The following is an 18,938-nucleotide window of genomic DNA, read 5'->3' on the forward strand; positions in this document are numbered from 1 at the left end:
TATCTATCCACCTATCTATCTATCTATCTATCTATCTATCTCCTATCTATCTCCTATCTATCTATCTATCTCCTATCTATCTATTGTGAGACACTGAAGGGGTTAACTGTGGATGGGCGGTATGTTTCCCCTAGGTTTTGCTTCTATGCAAGGCCTTAGTGCTGAGGTGGGTTTGTCCAGCACCTTGGACACAGGTGATGAGTGCAGACTAATTAGGCTGCATAAATGACTCAGCAGAGTGGAGTGTGTTGTCTCTCTGTGGAAGGAGGCTGAGAGGACACAGCCCTGACCTCTGTGTCTGGAGCAGCCACGTGATCCTGGTAAAGTGTGAGTTAGTGGACTCCTTGTATAGTTAGTACCCTGACGGGTAGGTTTTCTTTTGTTTATTCTAATACCTGAATGTAAAGGCTGGTTTATTTTGCTGCAATAAACGCAGGCAAGACCTGTTTGGACTATATACTGGTGTCACTGTCTTGAACTGCATCACAGCACCCCGCTAACACGGTCTCTACCGGGCCAAATCCCCACATATGGCGCTTCGGATTGCGGGCAGTTCAAAAAGACATACACCTGAAGGGCTTGCTACATCCTGCAACATTGCATGGCCTGGGTGAAAGTGCAGGATAAAGCCAAGATGGAGGACTTTATTAAATACCTGCAAGAGGAGGCCAGAGCTAATCGGCAGCTGCAGCAAGCCATGCTCCAGCAGCAGGAGGAGAGGTCCCGCCAGCAGCAAGCCATGTTCCAGCTGCAGGAGGAGAGGTCCCGCCAGCAGCAAGCCATGTTCCAGCAGCAGGAGGAGAGGTCCCGCCAGCAGCAAGCCATGTTCCAGCTGCAGGAGGAGAGGTCCCGCCAGCAGCAAGCCATGCTCCAGCAGCAGGAGGAGAGGTCCCGCCAGCAGCAAGCCATGTTCCAGCTGCAGGAGGAGAGGTCCCGCCAGCAGCAAGCCATGCTCCAGCAGCAGGAGGAGAGGTCCCGCCAGCAGCAAGCCATGTTCCAGCTGCAGGAGGAGAGGTCCCGCCAGCAGCAGGAAGAGTCCCGAGCCATGTTCCAGCTGATGATGGAGAAGTTTTCTGGCATTATGGCAGCAGCGCAAACGACGACTACTGGGGGGTCCCATACTGGTCTACAAGGGTACCCGGTTGTCCAGCGTTCCGCACGGGCTGCAGTACAAAAGGCGTTACAAAAAATGGCGTCAACCGACGACGTGGAGGCGTATCTCACTGTGTTCGAGCGAGTAGCTGAGCGAGAGGAGTTACCGGCTGAGCAGTGGGCAGATGTCCTGGCACCGTTCCTGACCGGCGAGTCGCAGAAGGCTTACTACGACCTGAGTGAAACGGAGGCCCGTGAGTACCCCCAGCTAAAGGCGGAGATTCTGGCTCGTCTTGGAGTCACCGTTCAAGTTCGCTCCAGCCGGGTCCACCAGTGGGCTTACTCAGAAAAGTTACCCCCACGCTCCCAAATGCATGACCTGATCCATCTTGTCCGGAAGTGGCTACAACCAGAGGACTGCACCCCAGCACAGATGGTAGAGAGAGTGGTCCTCGACAAATTCACCCGTTCTCTGCCCTCTCGGCTCCAGCGGTGGGTTGGACAGGCCGGTCCCACAAAAGCTGAGGAGCTTGTGTCCCTAGTAGAGAGGTATCGGGCTACGGAGGACCTTCTACTTACCTCTCCGACACGAAGCAGTGCCAGTGACAGGGTCACCAAACCAGCTGGTAAGACTGCTACTGCGGAAAAGGGGAGACATGTCAGGTTGGGAGGGGGTTCATTGGGGGGCGTGGATACCCAGAAACCCAGTGAGGCTCGTGACAGAGGTCATGGCCGTATCCAGTGCTGGCGGTGCCATGAAATGGGCCATATTGCTGCCAACTGTCCACTGTCAGTGGAGCCAATGGACTGCAACCAGACCCGGCGAGTGTCACTGTTTGCCCGGCCAGTGCTGGCGGCTGAGTCAGTCACGGATGTAGAACCCCAAGTATGTATGGTCACAATCGGTGGTCACACAGTGGAAGCCTTGCTAGACTCGGGGAGTCTGGTCACCCTGGTGCGGGGAACTTTGGTTGATCCTGGACTATACAGTGGGCGGAGAGTGGGAGTGTTGTGTATACATGGGGACACTCGCGAATATCCCACTGCTGTCATCAACCTACATACCCCTTGTGGTACTGTTACCCATGAAGTGGGGGTGGTGGGGACCCTTTTTCATGAGGCTATTATCGGCAGAGACTTACCGGTGTTTTGGGACCTCTGGAGTCAAAGACCCACCTCAGGTGCGGTTGCAGATATTGGACATCCGGTATGTCCGGCCTTGGCCCCTGAACCCTTTGAGGCCGATGTACCCACACCAGCAGTAGGGGTGACCCCATGTGATGAATTCTCTCCCCTAGAGGTCCTAGCTGGTGAGGTCGAGGGCCACGAGGAGGTGGCCGACATGCTGGACCTTGAGATTTCCCGTGAAAATTTTGGGGCTGCACAGCTACAGGACCCTACCTTGGTTAATGCACGGGAGAATGTTAAGGTGATAAATGGGGTACTCCAAATACCAGGGGCTGATAAAATATACCCCCGAATGGTGATTATTGGGGAACTGTTGTACAGGGTCGACCAGATACGGGGTGAGGAGGTTGAGCAACTGGTAGTACCCCAATCTCACCGTAGGCTGGTGCTAGAGTTGGCACACAAACATGTGCTGGGAGGGCACTTAGGTGCTGAGAAGACCCGAGAGAGGATCCTGCAGCGATTTTTCTGGCCCGGGGTGTGGGAGGAGGTAAACCGGTATTGTAGCTCCTGCCCGGAGTGTCAACTTACTGCCCCGGTCTCCCACTTCAGGAGTCCTTTGGTTCCCCTACCAATAATAGAAGTGCCCTTTGAACGGATTGCAATGGATCTGGTTGGCCCCATAGTCAAATCCTCCAGGGGGCACCAATACATCCTAGTTATCCTGGACTACGCTACGCGGTATCCCGAGGCGATTCCATTAAGGAACACCTCCTCCAAAAATATTGCTAGGGAGCTGTTCCAGGTGTTCTCCCGCACAGGCATCCCCAAGGAAATCTTGACTGACCAGGGTACCCCATTCATGTCTAGGGTGATGAAGGAGATGTGCAAGTTACTACAGGTAAAACAGCTCCGCACCTCTGTGTACCATCCTCAGACAGATGGCCTGGTCGAGAGGTTTAATAAGACCTTGAAGGGGATGCTTAAGAGGGTGGTCAGCAAAGATGGGAAGGACTGGGATTGTTTGTTGCCCTATTTGATGTTTGCCATACGGGAAGTTCCCCAGTCCTCCACGGGTTTCTCACCCTTTGAGCTGTTATATGGCCGTTCCCCACGTGGGCTTTTGGATGTAGCCAAGGAGACCTGGGAACAGGAGAGGACTCCCCACCGTAGTGTGATAGAACACGTCTCCCTTATGCAGGACCGCATAGCGGCGGTAATGCCCCTTGTAAAGGAGCACATGACAAGGGCACAAGAGGCCCAGTCTAGGGTCTACAATAGGTCAGCCAGACTCAGGACCTTTAACCCAGGCGACAGAGTGCTAGTTCTGGTGCCCACCGTGGAAAGCAAGTTCCTGGCCAAATGGCAAGGACCATATGAGGTCATGGAGAGAGTGGGGAAGGTAACCTACAGGGTATCTCAGCCGGGGAGGAGGAAACCCGAACAGATATACCACGTGAACCTCCTAAAGCCATGGAGGGAAAGAGAGTCCCTGATGGCCATGGGAGTAGAGAAGGCGTCTGTCTCCAAAAAGGGGACACCGGAGGTAGGTGTACCCGATGCCCAGGTGCCTGAAGTACGGATCTCGGAGTCCCTCTCCAGGGCCCAGATTCAGGAAGCGAAGGAGTTTGTGCTCCGAAATATGGATGTGTTCTCTAAGTTACCGGGACGTACTTCAGTCATCAAGCATGACATCATAACAGAACCCCACATCCGGGTACACCAAAAACCCTACCGGGTCCCTGAAGCGCGCCGGCTTGCCATATCCGAAGAAGTCAGGCAGATGTTAGACCTGGGGGTTATCGAGGAGTCTAAAAGTGACTGGTCGAGTCCTATTGTGTTGATTCCCAAACCTGATGGTTCCCTACGGTTCTGCAATGATTTTAGGAAGTTGAACAAGGTGTCCAAATTTGACTCTTATCCCATGCCCAGGGTTGACGAGTTGATAGAACGACTTGGACAGGCTAGGTTCTTCTCCACCCTTGACCTGACGAAAGGGTATTGGCAGGTACCCCTGACTGACAGGGCTAAAGAGAAGACCGCTTTTGTTACCCCTGATGGGCTTTTTCAGTATGTGGTACTCCCCTTTGGGCTACATGGGGCTCCCGCCACATTCCAGAGGTTAATGGATTTCGTGCTAAAACCTCACCGGAGTTATGCCTCGGCCTACTTGGATGACATCATAGTCTATAGTACCGACTGGGAGAGTCATCTAGCCAAAGTACAAGCAGTGGTAGACTCCCTGAGAGCAGCAGGGCTGACAGCGAACCCCCAAAAGTGTGCACTGGGTCTGGAAGAGGCCCGTTACCTTGGGTACCGTATTGGGCGAGGGGTCATCAAACCCCAAGTAAATAAAGTAGAGGCGATCCAGCAGTGGCCACGACCTTTGAGCAAGAAGCAAGTGAGGGCTTTTCTGGGCATAGTGGGCTATTATCGCCGATTTATCCCTGATTTTGCTACCATAGCGGCACCCCTGACTGACCTGACTAAGGGTAGCAGGGCGGTGATGGTAAAGTGGACTGAAGAGGCTGAGGGGGCGTTTCAGCGACTTAAGACGGTTTTGTGTGAGGGACCGGTACTGATCACCCCTAACTTCACCAAGACCTTTATTGTGCAGACTGACGCTTCTGACGTGGGCTTAGGGGCTGTCCTGTCCCAAGTAGTGGAGGGTGAGGAACATCCTGTGACATTCCTGAGCCGCAAGCTCACACCTCCTGAAAAAAACTACAGTATAGTTGAGAGGGAGTGCTTGGCGATAAAATGGGCTCTGGAATCCCTGAGGTATTACCTGGTAGGGCGGCAGTTTACGCTAGTGACTGATCACTCTCCCCTAACCTGGATGAGTCGGGCCAAGGAGAGGAACGCCAGGGTCACAAGGTGGTTCCTCATGCTCCAGAATTTTAAATTCACGGTGGAACATCGAGTAGGAAAGCTGCATGGGAATGCCGATGCCCTATCCCGTACCCACTGTCTGTTGGCCAAAAGTGTTCGTCCCCACAGGGTCAAACAGAGGGGGAGGGTATGTGAGACACTGAAGGGGTTAACTGTGGATGGGCGGTATGTTTCCCCTAGGTTTTGCTTCTATGCAAGGCCTTAGTGCTGAGGTGGGTTTGTCCAGCACCTTGGACACAGGTGATGAGTGCAGACTAATTAGGCTGCATAAATGACTCAGCAGAGTGGAGTGTGTTGTCTCTCTGTGGAAGGAGGCTGAGAGGACACAGCCCTGACCTCTGTGTCTGGAGCAGCCACGTGATCCTGGTAAAGTGTGAGTTAGTGGACTCCTTGTATAGTTAGTACCCTGATGGGTAGGTTTTCTTTTGTTTATTCTAATACCTGAATGTAAAGGCTGGTTTATTTTGCTGCAATAAACGCAGGCAAGACCTGTTTGGACTATATACTGGTGTCACTGTCTTGAACTGCATCACAGCACCCCGCTAACACGGTCTCTACCGGGCCAAATCTTCCACACTATCTATCTATCTATCTATCTATCTATCTATCTATCTCCTATCTATCTATCTATCTATCTATCTATCTATCTCCTATCTATCTATCTCCTATCTATCTATCTATCTATCTATCTCCTATCTATCTATCTATCTATCTATCTCCTATCTATCTATCTATCTATCTATCTATCTATCTCCTATCTATCTATCTATCTATCTATCTCCTATCTATCTATCTATCTATCTATCTATCTATCTATCTATCTATCTCCTATCTATCTCCTATCTATCTATCTCCTATCTATCCCCTATCTATCTATCTATCTATCTATCTATCTCCTATCTATCTATCTCCTATCTATCTCCTATCTATCTATCTATCTATCTCCTCTCTATCTATCTATCTATCTATCTATCTATCTATCTCCTATCTATCTCCTATCTATCTATCTATCTCCTATCTATCTCCTATCTATCTATCTCCTATCTATCTATCTCCTATCTATCTATCTCCTATCTATCTATCTCCTATCTATCTATCTATCTATCTCCTATCTATCTATCTATCTCCTATCTATCTATCTATCTATCTATCTATCTATCTCCTATCTATCTATCTATCTATCTATCTATCTCCTATCTATCTATCTCCTATCTATCTATCTCCTATCTATCTATCTCCTATCTATCTATCTATCTATCTATCTATCTATCTATCTATCTCCTATCTATCTTTCTATCTATCTATCTATCTATCTCCTATCTATCTATCTCCTATCTATCTATCTCCTATCTATCTATCTCCTATCTATCTATCTCCTATCTATCTATCTCCTATCTATCTATCTATCTATCTATCTATCTCCTATCTATCTATCTCCTATCTATCTATCTCCTATCTATCTATCTCCTATCTATCTATCTCCTATCTATCTATCTCCTATCTATCTATCTCCTATCTATCTATCTATCTATCTCCTATCTATCTATCTATCTATCTCCTATCTATCTATCTATCTATCTATCTATCTATCTATCTATCTCCTATCTATCTATCTATCTATCTATCTCCTATCTATCTATCTATCTATCTATCTATCTCCTATCTATCTATCTATCTATCTATCTCCTATCTATCTATCTATCTCCTATCTATCTATCTATCTCCTATCTATCTATCTATCTATCTATCTATCTATCTATCTATCTATCTATCTCCTATCTATCTATCTATCTCCTATCTATCTATCTATCTCCTATCTATCTCCTATCTATCTATCTCCTATCTATCTATCTATCTATCTATCTATCTATCTATCTCCTATCTATCTATCTATCTCCTATCTATCTATCTATCTCCTATCTATCTATCTATCTCCTATCTATCTATCTATCTCCTATCTATCTATCTATCTCCTATCTATCTATATATCTATCTCCTATCTATCTATCTATCTATCTCCTATCTATCTATCTATCTATCTATCTATCTATCTATCTCCTATCTATCTATCTCCTATCTATCTATCTATCTATCTCCTATCTATCTATCTATCTATCTATCTATCTATCTATGCCAATTATTTCCTCACACGTCCTGGACATTAATTATCTTTCATGATTAATCGCTATTTCTAACGAGTTGTCACCAATAAATCCTTCTCCGATCTTTTGCTGGAAAAGTTGCTATAGAAACTTCCTCTTGTCGGAGAGAAGCACAGAACCATCTGGTCCGGGTTCTTCGCTGCTCGGTAGAGATAATGTACAACCAGCAGTTTCTCGCTCCTCTCAGCGAGGTCCGGGGATGACATCTCCTCTGCTTCTAATCTGAGGATTCTTTGTAAATTATTAAGCGGCTCGGCTGACGGGAGCTCATCGTCCTCTCAGGAAATTCTCCTATTATTACCGGCTGCTGGAACTAGGAACTAGGTTATGGGCCCAACTTTTAAGACTGTGTCAGTTTTAGGTCAGACATTTAGGACAGAATGATTTCGAATGTATCTTTTTTTTCGGATACAAAACTCAGGAGATTACTGTGTATACAGCCACCACTAGGGGGGGCTCAGGAGATTACTGTGTATACAGCCACCACTAGGGGGTACACAGGAAATTACTACATACTGTATATATAGCCACCACTAGGGGGAGCTCAGGAGATTACTGTGTATACAGCCACCACTAGGGGGAGCTCAGGAGATTACTGTGTATACAGCCACCACTAGGGGGGGCTCAGGAGATTACTACATACTGTATATACAGCCACCACTAGGGGGTACACAGGAGATTACTACATACTGTATATATAGCCACCACTCGTGGGAGCTCAGGAGATTACTGTGTATACAGCCACCACTAGGGGGTACACAGGAAATCACTACATACTGTATAAATAGCCACCACTAGGGGGAGCTCAGGAGATTACTGTGTATACAGCCACCACTAGGGGGAGCTCAGGAGATTACTGTGTATACAGCCACCACTAGGGGGAGCTCAGGAGATTACTGTGTATACAGCCACCACTATGAGGAGCTCAGGAGATTACTACATACTGTATATATAGCCACCACTAGGGGGAGCTCAGGAGATTACTACATACTGTATATACACCACCACTAGGGGATCTCAGGAGATTACTACATACTGTATATACAGCCACCACTAGGAGGAGCTCAGGAAATTACTACATACTGTATATACAGCACCACTAGGGGATCTCAGGAGATTATTACATATGATTTCGAATGTATCTTTTTTTTCGGATACAAAACTCAGGAGATTACTGTATATACAGCCACCACTAGGGGGAGCTCAGGAGATTACTGTGTATACAGCCACCACTAAGGGGAGCTCAGGAGATTACTGTGTATACGGCCACCACTAGGGGGAGCTCAGGAGATTACTGTGTATACGGCCACCACTAGGGGGAGCTCAGGAGATTACTGTGTATACGGCCACCACTAGGGGGAGCTTAGGAGATTACTGTGTATACAGCCACCACTAGGGGGAGCTCACGAGAATACTGTGTATACAGCCACCACTAGGGGGAGCTCAGGAGATTACTGTATATACAGCCACCACTAGGGGGAGCTCAGGAGATTACTACATACTGTATATACAGCCACCACTAGGAGGAGCTCAGGAGATTACTACATACTGTATATACAGCCACCACTAGGGGGAGCTCAGGAGAATACTACATACTGTATATACAACCACCACTAGGGGGAGCTCAGGAGATTACTACATACTGTATATACAGCCACCACTAGGGGGAGCTCAGGGATTACTACATACTGTATATACAGCCACCACTAGGAAGAGCTCAGGAGATTACTACATACTGTATATACAGACACCACTAGGGGGAGATCAGGAGATTACTACATACTGTATATACACCACCACTAGGAGGAGCTCAGGAGATTGCTATATACTGTATATACAGCCACCACTAGGAGGAGCTCAGGAGATTACTATATACGGTATATACAGCCAGCACTAGGAGGAGCTCAGGAGATTACTACATACTGTATATACAGCCACCACTAGGGGGAGCTCAGGAGATTACTACATACTGTATATACAGCCACCACTAGGGGGAGCTCAGGGGATTATTACTACATACTGTATATACAGCCACCACTAGGGGAGCTCAGGGGATTACTACATACTGTATATACAGCCACCACTAGGAGGAGCTCAGGAGATTACTACATACTGTATATACAGCCAGCACTAGGAGGAGCTCAGGAGATTACTACATACTGTATATACAGCCAGCACTAGGAGGAGCTCAGGAGATTACTACATACTGTATATACAGCCACCACTAGGGGGAGCTCAGGAGATTACTACATACTGTATATACAGCCACCACTAGGGGGAGCTCAGGGGATTATTACTACATACTGTATATACAGCCACCACTAGGGGAGCTCAGGGGATTACTACATACTGTATATACAGCAACCACTAGGGGGAGCTCAGGAGATTACTACATACTGTATATACAGCCACCACTAGGGGGAGCTCAGGAGATTACTACATACTGTATATACAGCCACCAAATCTTCTGTGCTCCCCCTAGTGGTGCCAGCAGGTAGTCAGTATTTTTCTATTTAGCAGAATATGATAATGGGAAGTCCTAAGGTCTTTGGACTGTGTCCTCAAGGGGAGAGCGGGTCGGGTGCTCCGCCCTCAAGGACTTTCTGTAACCACCAAGCTAGTTGCCTCATGTCCGACTCTATAACTATTAGTAGCTTCTTGTAGGATTATTTGTAACCACTTTATTTACTGCTTCTCCGGACGGCTGGCGGCGCCACATCATGGTTTGCGCTGGTTTTGCAGCTCGACTTTATAGAAATGTCAGGGGTGGTGCTGTTTTTGGAAGAAATTAGCCATGTTTTTCACCCCCCTAACAACTCCCTTCAAGTTTTTTTCCCCCAGGAATGATGGAAAACCCTTTGGGCCTGGAGTGGCAAAAAAAAGCAACACATTGTTCCTCCTGTGCTCCTGCTCCCGGTTCCAGCGTTGTGTTGGTGCTTTCAGTTTTTGGGACTGGGGTCATGGAACCCATTTTCCTGGTCCCCTCTGAGGTCACATGACCCGAGGAAGTCACAGGTTGGGTCCTGGGTCCCCCAGCGCTTCTGGCCATGTGCAGGGGCTGAAGTACAACACGGGAATCGGGAGCTGGAGCAGAGCAAGTACCTGCCCCCAAACAGCTCAGGAAAACCCTATTAATTAAAGATCCTCGTTCAGATCAGCATCTGCTTTCTGGGGGGTCTAACCATAGGGACCCTAAATGAACTGGGGACTAAAGTCTCCAAAAATTGGATGTGTGGGACCTGCGTGACACTTGTTTTGTTATGGGCCTTGTCCACTGTATCATATCCCTTTAACATTATACATTGTTCTCTGTTATCAGCCAGAGTAGGGTCCTGTTGACTATGTAGTGATCCCTGCCCCTCCGGATGCATTCGGCTACCTGCAGGTGCTCCTCTGCCGCCTCCTATGTTTCGGTGTCTGTCAGGAACCTGTTCTTCTCCGAGAACATTTAACATTCTCCTCACTGAAAGTAAATTAAATATCACAAGTCTTAAATATTAATACACATTTAATTAAAAGTTTTTGGGAAAGCAAAATGTTTACGGCTGCTTTAATTAACAGGATAGATCCGGCTCCGTGTGGGTGCACGGCCGCTTATGCCACATGAATCATGTATGCGGCCGCCGCGTGGTGAGGGGTCCGAGGGGGAGACGCCTATACAATATACAGTATATAAAACCTTGGAACCAACATCATTGTTCATCCAGATCACTCTGGTGCATCCAGATCTCCCAGGTGCATCCAGATCTCCCAGGTGCATCCAGATCTCCCAGGTGCATCCAGATCTCCCAGGTGCATCCAGATCTCCCAGGTGCATCCAGATCTCTCAGGTTCATCCAGATCTCCCAGGTGCATCCAGATCTCCCAGGTGCATCCAGATCTCCCAGGTGCATCCAGATCTCCCAGGTGCATCCAGATCTCCCAGGTGCATCCAGATCTCCCAGGTGCATCCAGATCTCCCAGGTTCATCCAGATCTCCTAGGTGCATCCAGATCTCCCAGGTGCATCCAGATCTCCCAGGTGCATCCAGATCTCTCAGGTGCATCCAGATCTCCCAGGTTCATCCAGATCTCTCAGGTTCATCCAGATCTCTCAGGTTCATCCAGATCTCTCAGGTTCATCCAGATCTCCCTGGTTCATCCAGATCTCTCTGCTTTGCCCATATGCAGCAAGAAGTATAGTGGATTTTGTCATAGTAGGTTACACAGGAGAGGGGATAACCTGCTAATCATTGGGGGTCTGTGACCGGCTAATCTCATCATTTAGGGGTTCAGTCTGTTAATTATCCATCTGATTTCATGTTATAATTACAGGAAACTCTGGAATATGAAGATCAAGACTCCAAAATCCAGGTCAGTAGAAACACAATAATTATGATTGAAAAAAATATAGAAATAATAATTTGTAAAACCTTAGTAAATAATATTCACATTGGGGAAAGAACAGGAGCAAAATCTGTTTCTATACATTTTAATGTATAAAGACTAATACTAATACCTAGTTGGGCTGACACAGCTGAGGGTCTGTTACAGTGTATCAGTGTACTTGCAGAGGACTGGTTACTGTGCACAGATCGGATACACACTGCACCGATACATTGTAACAAAGTAAAGCTGTGTGATAGAATGTGGTTCGTGCGCTTCTCAGGATTGGTTCCATTCACTGACTGTAATCGGAGATCTTGAGATTGGGTCATACAGTATCTGCTGTCCACGTCTTAGGTTAAAGATGCTGAGTCAGAGGAAAATGTTCTGGATCCACAAAGTCAGCTGCTCCGGAACCGAACCTCACCTGGCCAACTGCAAAGTCCAGGTGTCCCCCAAACCATTGAAGCCGGCGTGCAGGAATGGGATGCATGCCGTGGTCAAGTGTGTGCCGGCCCCCAACTCCGGGATCGGGAACTCAGGAAACAATAACTTTAAGAAGTTCAAGACCATGGTAAGTACGAGAGGTCACTTACTGATCAATGTCATCCCAGTCCTGTGTCATCCTGATCCAGGTGATACGGTACCAAGATTAGTCCAGTGTCTGTATATAGAACCGGAAGCTTTATGTCTCTGGGGGCCGCATCGGACTGTGGGAAAAGTGCTGAGAATATTGTAATTAACTACATGTTGCTGGGACCCCTGGGGAAAGCCTGTGAGTCCTGCTACATCCCCCCACTCATAGAGAAAGCCTGTGAGTCCTGCTACATCCCCCCACTCATAGAGAAAGCCTGTGAGTCCTACTTCATCCACCCACTCACTGAGAAAGCCTGTGAGTCCTGCTTCATCCACCCACTCATAGAGAAAGCCTGTGAGTCCTGCTACATCCCCCCACTCATAGAGAAAGCCTGTGAGTCCTACTTCATCCACCCACTCACTGAGAAAGCCTGTGAGTCCTGCTTCATCCACCCACTCATAGAGAAAGCCTGTGAGTCCTGCTTCATCCACCCACTCATAGAGAAAGCCTGTGAGTCCTGCTTCATCCACCCACTCATAGAGAAAGCCTGTGAGTCCTGCTTCAACCACCCACTCATAGAGAAAGCCTGTGAGTCCTGCTTCCTCCACCCACTCACTGAGAAAGCCCATCTGTGGCAGAAAAGCAGGACTCACAGGCTTTTTGTCTATGAGGGGGTGGTGGAAGCAGGACTCACAGGCTTTCTCTATGAGGGGGTGGTGGAAGCAGGACTCACAGGCTTTCTCTATGAGTGGGTGGGGGAAGCAGGACTCACAGGCTTTCTGTATGAGTGGGAGTGGAGGAAGCAGGACTCGCAGGCTTTCTCTATGAGGGGGTGGTGGAAGCAGGACTCACAGGCTTTCTCTATGAGTGGGTGGAGGAAGCAGGACTCACAGGCTTTCTCTATGAGTGGGTGGATGAAGCAGGACTCACAGGCTTTCTCTATGAGTGGGAGTGGAGGAAGCAGGACTCACAGGCTTTCTCTATGAGTGGGGGGATGAAGCAGGACTCACAGGCTTTCTCTATGAGTGGGGGGATGAAGCAGGACTCACAGGTTTTCTCTACGTGCAGGAGCAGGACTGATTTTTTTTTTTTTTTAACCTTAAATGATGTAATAGTCCTGCACTGCTACGTATCTGGGGCTCGGCTCCTCCTCCTCTGCACTTCCCTCCCCTTATATACAGATCCCCCTGTAATTGTACATGTTCTGAGCATTGGTGTCTCTCCCCCTGCAGGAGCCCCTTGTGAGGCTGCGCTCCGGGCCCCACGCCGGCGAGGGCCGAGTAGAAGTCTTAAAAAACGGCAAATGGGGAACGGTATGTGACGACAAGTGGAACCTGGTCTCTGCGAGCGTTGTGTGTCGCGAGCTCGGTTTCGGATCCGCCAAGGAGGCGGTCCTAGGATCTCAGCTGGGCCAAGGTGCGTACAGAACTTTCCCCAAATTCTCATATTTTCTCCATAACGTTCTCCGTATGAAAGTTTATTAACCCTCCGCTCGCTAATGAATGAGTCGTAAAAGTTTTATGATGATATAATTACGATCCTAACGCGCTACTTGTTACGGCAGCCGCGTAATTATTAGACTTGGCAGCGGATGTGAGAAGCAGAAATATCGCTGTTTGTTAAACGTTTTCTATGCAAATGTTCAAGCGAAAAAAAATCTCCCCCTCCCCCCACCCGTAAGATGACTTACTCCGCCGGCGCAGTTTCCTTTGTCGTGAATGTAGGTTTTAATCAAATCGCATTGCAGCCATTAATTTCTCTTTTATCTTGGCGCAGGGTTTATTATCTGCTTTGTGGCTGCCATTCTTCCTTGTTATCCCGGCGTTACACGCAAGGCCTGCAGTTTATTTGTGCCGGGGGTGAATTAGAAATAGCAGCACATTATTCAATGCAAAAAATATCGGAAGCGACGAAGACGCCGACGTAATACTCGTGATGCTGGGAAGTCCTTAAAGTGGAGGCTTCATCACCTCCATTAACTCTAAGTCTTTCTATATTCCGTCTCACGCCATCGATTCTGGTGTAGTTGGAATTTTCTTTTGGGTCTCTATGGTCAGATGGGCGGAATCAGGCTGCTGGCTGTCGATTGGGCAGGTTCGGGCTGCTGGCTGTCGGATGGGGGGGTTCGGGCTGCTGGCTGTCGGATGGGCGGGTTCGGGCTGCTGGCTGTCGGATGGGCGGGTTCGGGCTGCTGGCTGTCGGATGGGCGGGTTCGGGCTGCTGGCTGTCGGATGGGCGGGTTCGGGCTGCTGGCTGTCGGATGGGCGGTTCGGGCTGCTGGCTGTCGGATGGGCGGGTTCGGGCTGCTGGCTGTCGGATGGGGGGGTTCGGGCTGCTGGCTGTCGGATGGGCGGGTTCGGGCTGCTGGCTGTCGGATGGGCGGGTTCGGGCTGCTGGCTGTCGGATGGGCGGGTTCGGGCTGCTGGCTGTCGGATGGGCGGGTTCGGGCTGCTGGCTGTCGGATGGGCGGTTCGGGCTGCTGGCTGTCGGATGGGCGGGTTCGGGCTGCTGGCTGTCGGATGGGGGGGTTCGGGCTGCTGGCTGTCGGATGGGCGGGTTCGGGCTGCTGGCTGTCGGATGGGCGGGTTCGGGCTGCTGGCTGTCGGATGGGCGGGTTCGGGCTGCTGGCTGTCGGATGGGCGGTTCGGGCTGCTGGCTGTCGGATGGGCGGGTTCGGGCTGCTGGCTGTCGGATGGGCGGGTTCGGGCTGCTGGCTGTCGGATGGGCGGGTTCGGGCTGCTGGCTGTCGGATGGGCGGGTTCGGGCTGCTGGCTGTCGGATGGGCGGGTTCGGGCTGCTGGCTGTCGGATGGGGGGGTTCGGGCTGCTGGCTGTCGGATGGGGGGGTTCGGGCTGCTGGCTGTCGGATGGGGGGGTTCGGGCTGCTGGCTGTCGGATGGGCGGGTTCGGGCTGCTGGCTGTCGGATGGGCGGGGTCAGGCTGCTGGCTGTCGGATGGGCGGGGTCGGGCTGCTGGCTGCCTCTATACGTTTGCCATTGAAACTATCCGGAGGGTGGTCCTGGGCTGGTGCAGATGCCATTGCTCCGCCCGCCTCTCACAAGAGACCCAAAAATATTATTGAGATGATTTAGAGAGGCATGAGGAAATATATTGGGATTGTGTAAGGACCATCTCCATCAACTTCATCTCTTTGCATCCTATAATAGCTGCCTCTCCGCTGATATAGTTTGTATTGTCCCCATAATTTTTAAGCAATCATTATAAATATATTTCTGTCACTATTGTCAAATGGGTGGAGCTAGGCTGTCCGCTCCATCCTGGGACCACCTATATTACAGTGTAGAGTCAAATTAGTACATTACAACTCTAAACCAATTTATCTTCCTACCGTCAAATGGGTGATCCTGGGCTACAACTGATAACCTAGCTCCGCCCATCTGACAGAACAGATCCAATAATATTAACATTGATTTCCAGCCGATGGGGAGTAGAGACAATTCCAAAGGGCAATTGTTTCAATTCTGCAAATTAAGAGGGTAATGGTGAAATGTCAATGAGTTCCAAAGGGGGGCGCTCTATGCTGAGCTATTCAACAACCATTTGTAATAACCTAGGAATGACAGAAGGGGAAAAATTTAAGATCAATATTAATCCATAAATTAAAGTAACTAATGTTACTGATAATAAAAAAAATGCAAGTGAATTTAGCTTGTAATACCATTTCTGACCAGATGGCGCACTGTTGGGTAAAAACTCTGGGGGTCATTTACTGGGCTCGATTCGCATTTTCCCGATGTGTTACCCGAATATTTCCGATTTTTCCTGAATTGCCCCGGGATTTTGGCGCACGCGATCGGATTCTGGCGCATCGGCGCCAACATGCACGCGACTGAAATGGGGGGGCGTGGCCGAACGAAAACCCGTCGGATTCGGAAAAACCGCCGCATAAAAAAAAAAAGTGTCGCTGGACACGCGCAATGGATCACGGACCTCAGCGGATTTCAGCGCAGCAGTGACACCTGGTGACACCCGGAGGAACTGCCTTAGTGAATCGCCGGAAGACCCGAATCCACCACAGAGAACGCGCAGCTGGATCGCGAATGGGCCGGGTAAGTAAATCTGCCCCAATATGTGTAATACTCCGCCTGGTGGTAGAGATATGTAGTGCAACAGTTTAATAACTTTACCTAGAAGAAAAAATATTAGTGGGGACTATGGGGTTTTTTACTGCTGACGAGGCTGTCCCAATGTTTCAGGGTTGGGTCCCATCCACATGAATGAGGTTCTCTGCACCGGTCGAGAAAAGTCCATTACTGAATGCAAGTTCAAAGATGCCGGGATAGCCGGCTGTCAGCATGAAGAAGATGCCGCGGTCAGGTGTAATGTGGCTCAGATGGGATACGGAGACCAGGTGAGTGTTGGTCGCCCTGCGCAGGGAAGTACGAGCAGATGTATATAGGAAGCGCAATATAAAACCATCATATTACACTCATATAATCACCGATAATACTACATTACCCACCAATATTACTATTCCAGATACGTCTGGTAGGAGGAAGATCAACGGAGGAGGGTAAAGTGGAAGTCCAGATGGTTGTCCGAGGTGTCAGGAAATGGGGAGCTGTATGCGGAGAACTGTGGGGCATTAATGAAGCCATGGTCGTGTGTCGGCAGCTGGGCTTGGGATTCGCCAACCACGCCATACAGGTAACAAAGCAATGTACATACAATGGTGGTGCGCAAGACAAAATGATTTCTGGTACTTGGTACTTACCTTCCGGTGCTCCCTGCAGCTTCTCTCCTCACTGGGATTCCTCGGCAGCAGCGCAGGCGATGCCAGGTCCGTGCTCTCTGCACAGCGATGTCACCGCCTCATGATGTCATAATGTGCGCTACTGCTGAGGGATCCTGGGGAGCAGCAGAAGGTGACCTCTGACCTGGGGGGCAGGGTGCTAAACCACCTCTGTCCTGGGGAAGGGGGCATGTAAATTAAAGGGCTCTGTACATATGTAAAATCATTTGTGATACTGTATATATGTATATATGGACTGGGAATTGGTGCTGGTGCTGTGTGTCTGTATGGAGCTTGGTTCTAGTTCTGTACCTATGTATTGATCTCCATGCTGGTGCTGTATTTATGTAATAAGCTTTGTTCTAGTGATGTGTACATGTGTTACAGGTCTTATAGTTCTCATCCTTGTGTAGACGACTATGAGATGACAGATTGTTACAATAGATCTTCTTGTGATCCCACCAGGAGACCTGGTACTGGCAGGGGACCCCCGGTGCCGAGGACATTGTGATGAGCGGCGTGCGCTGCTCGGGCACAGAGATGTCTATTCAGCAGTGTCGCCACCATGGTGTAGTACACTGCCCGCGAGGAGGGGGGCGCCGAGCCGCTGGAGTTACTTGCACAGAACGTGAGTTTTGTTATCGGTTCTGTTGGGATGGAAGAGTGATCCATATACATGGAGCTGCATTACCGGGACCTGCCTCTGGGGGCGCATGGCTCCAGTTCTTGTCATATTGTATCATTATGTGTCACATAAAACATATAAAATATATTGTAATTCTAGATGCCCCCGACCTCATCCTGAACGCCAAGCTGGTGCAGGAGTCCTCCTACCTGGAGGACCGACCTCTGAGCATGCTGGAGTGCGCCCACGAGGAGGAATGCTTGTCCAAGTCTGCGGATGACATGGCCTGGCCCTACGGACACCGAAGACTTCTACGCTTCTCGTCTCAAATCCACAACATCGGGAGGGCGGACTTCACTCCTCGGAATGGTAGACACACATGGGTCTGGCACGAGTGTCACAGGTACGGGCATTGGGGGCTCTGTAAGGCTCTGTTCACACTGGTCTCCAGTATAATTGATGGCACATAGGGGCCAAGCTGCAGCGCCCCCACTGGGGACATCAAGCATTACACAAGCCATGTAACTGTGTCCGCCAGAGGGGCGGGAAGCAATAGGCTCCTTGCTCTGCCATTCCGGTGGAGCTATGCATTACAGAAACCCCAAATCTTTACACAATTTAATTGAGCAAACAATTCTGTGATGTCTAATAGTGGTGACACTGCATGTATTAAAACCCAGCGCCACCCCTGTCTGTATCAGGTATTACACCTCAGGGCCATATAAGTGAATAGGACTGAGCTGCAACACCAGATACAACCTGTGAGCGGGAGTGGCGCTGTTTTTGGAATTTTTTAAATGTATTTACTGGTCAACCCTATGGATACATTATATCACTCAGTCTTTACTATAATTTTACGTCCGATCCCAGATACCCTGCGTCATTGGTCAGTCCGATTGTCCGGGATAACGTTACAATTAGATTCCTTTGATGATTTGGAAATTTCAGGGCTGGAGAGAATAATTCGTAGTGATCCTGTTCCCTTCTTACGAGACCTCTCCCCCTGTGAAATCTTGTCAGGAGCAGCGGGAAAGTGAAGTCTATAACCAGAAAACTGAACATCACTAATATCCCCCCCCCCTCCCCCCCGAGCCCCGAACAATTACCTTCAGAGGAGCCAGAGCTGACAAAACGCTGCATTGTGCCCCGGAATAGGGGGCCGCCGCTCCACACAACAAATACTTTTTATGTACCTTCACAATTTGACGCGTGAGACTGTGACAGGTGGAATAATGGGGATTGTTTTATTGTTTTTTATTTTTACTATACAACAAAAAACTAAAGACAACCAAAAAAGAAACAAAAATGTGCACAATAAATAGAGGGGGGAATTGTCATTTAACTCT

The 18,938-nt window shown here is 49.1% G+C and overlaps 1 protein-coding gene across 2 annotated transcripts in view; it reads left to right on the top strand.

Annotated features, from left to right (window-relative positions):
- The window catches only part of LOXL4 (lysyl oxidase like 4), a 107,287-nt gene that overhangs the window by 72,938 nt on the left and 15,411 nt on the right, over positions 1-18,938 (top strand). For both annotated transcript variants that reach the window (XM_072129502.1, XM_072129501.1), the window contains exons 6-12: positions 11,588-11,626; positions 11,996-12,212; positions 13,448-13,631; positions 16,432-16,586; positions 16,715-16,882; positions 17,433-17,595; positions 17,752-17,995. In XM_072129502.1, coding sequence (XP_071985603.1) covers positions 11,588-11,626; positions 11,996-12,212; positions 13,448-13,631; positions 16,432-16,586; positions 16,715-16,882; positions 17,433-17,595; positions 17,752-17,995 — 1,170 coding nt within the window. The remainder of the gene's footprint in view (positions 1-11,587; positions 11,627-11,995; positions 12,213-13,447; positions 13,632-16,431; positions 16,587-16,714; positions 16,883-17,432; positions 17,596-17,751; positions 17,996-18,938) is intronic.

This window comes from Engystomops pustulosus, chromosome 11 (genome assembly GCF_040894005.1).
Source record: "Engystomops pustulosus chromosome 11, aEngPut4.maternal, whole genome shotgun sequence".
Lineage (NCBI taxonomy): Eukaryota > Metazoa > Chordata > Amphibia > Anura > Leptodactylidae > Engystomops > Engystomops pustulosus.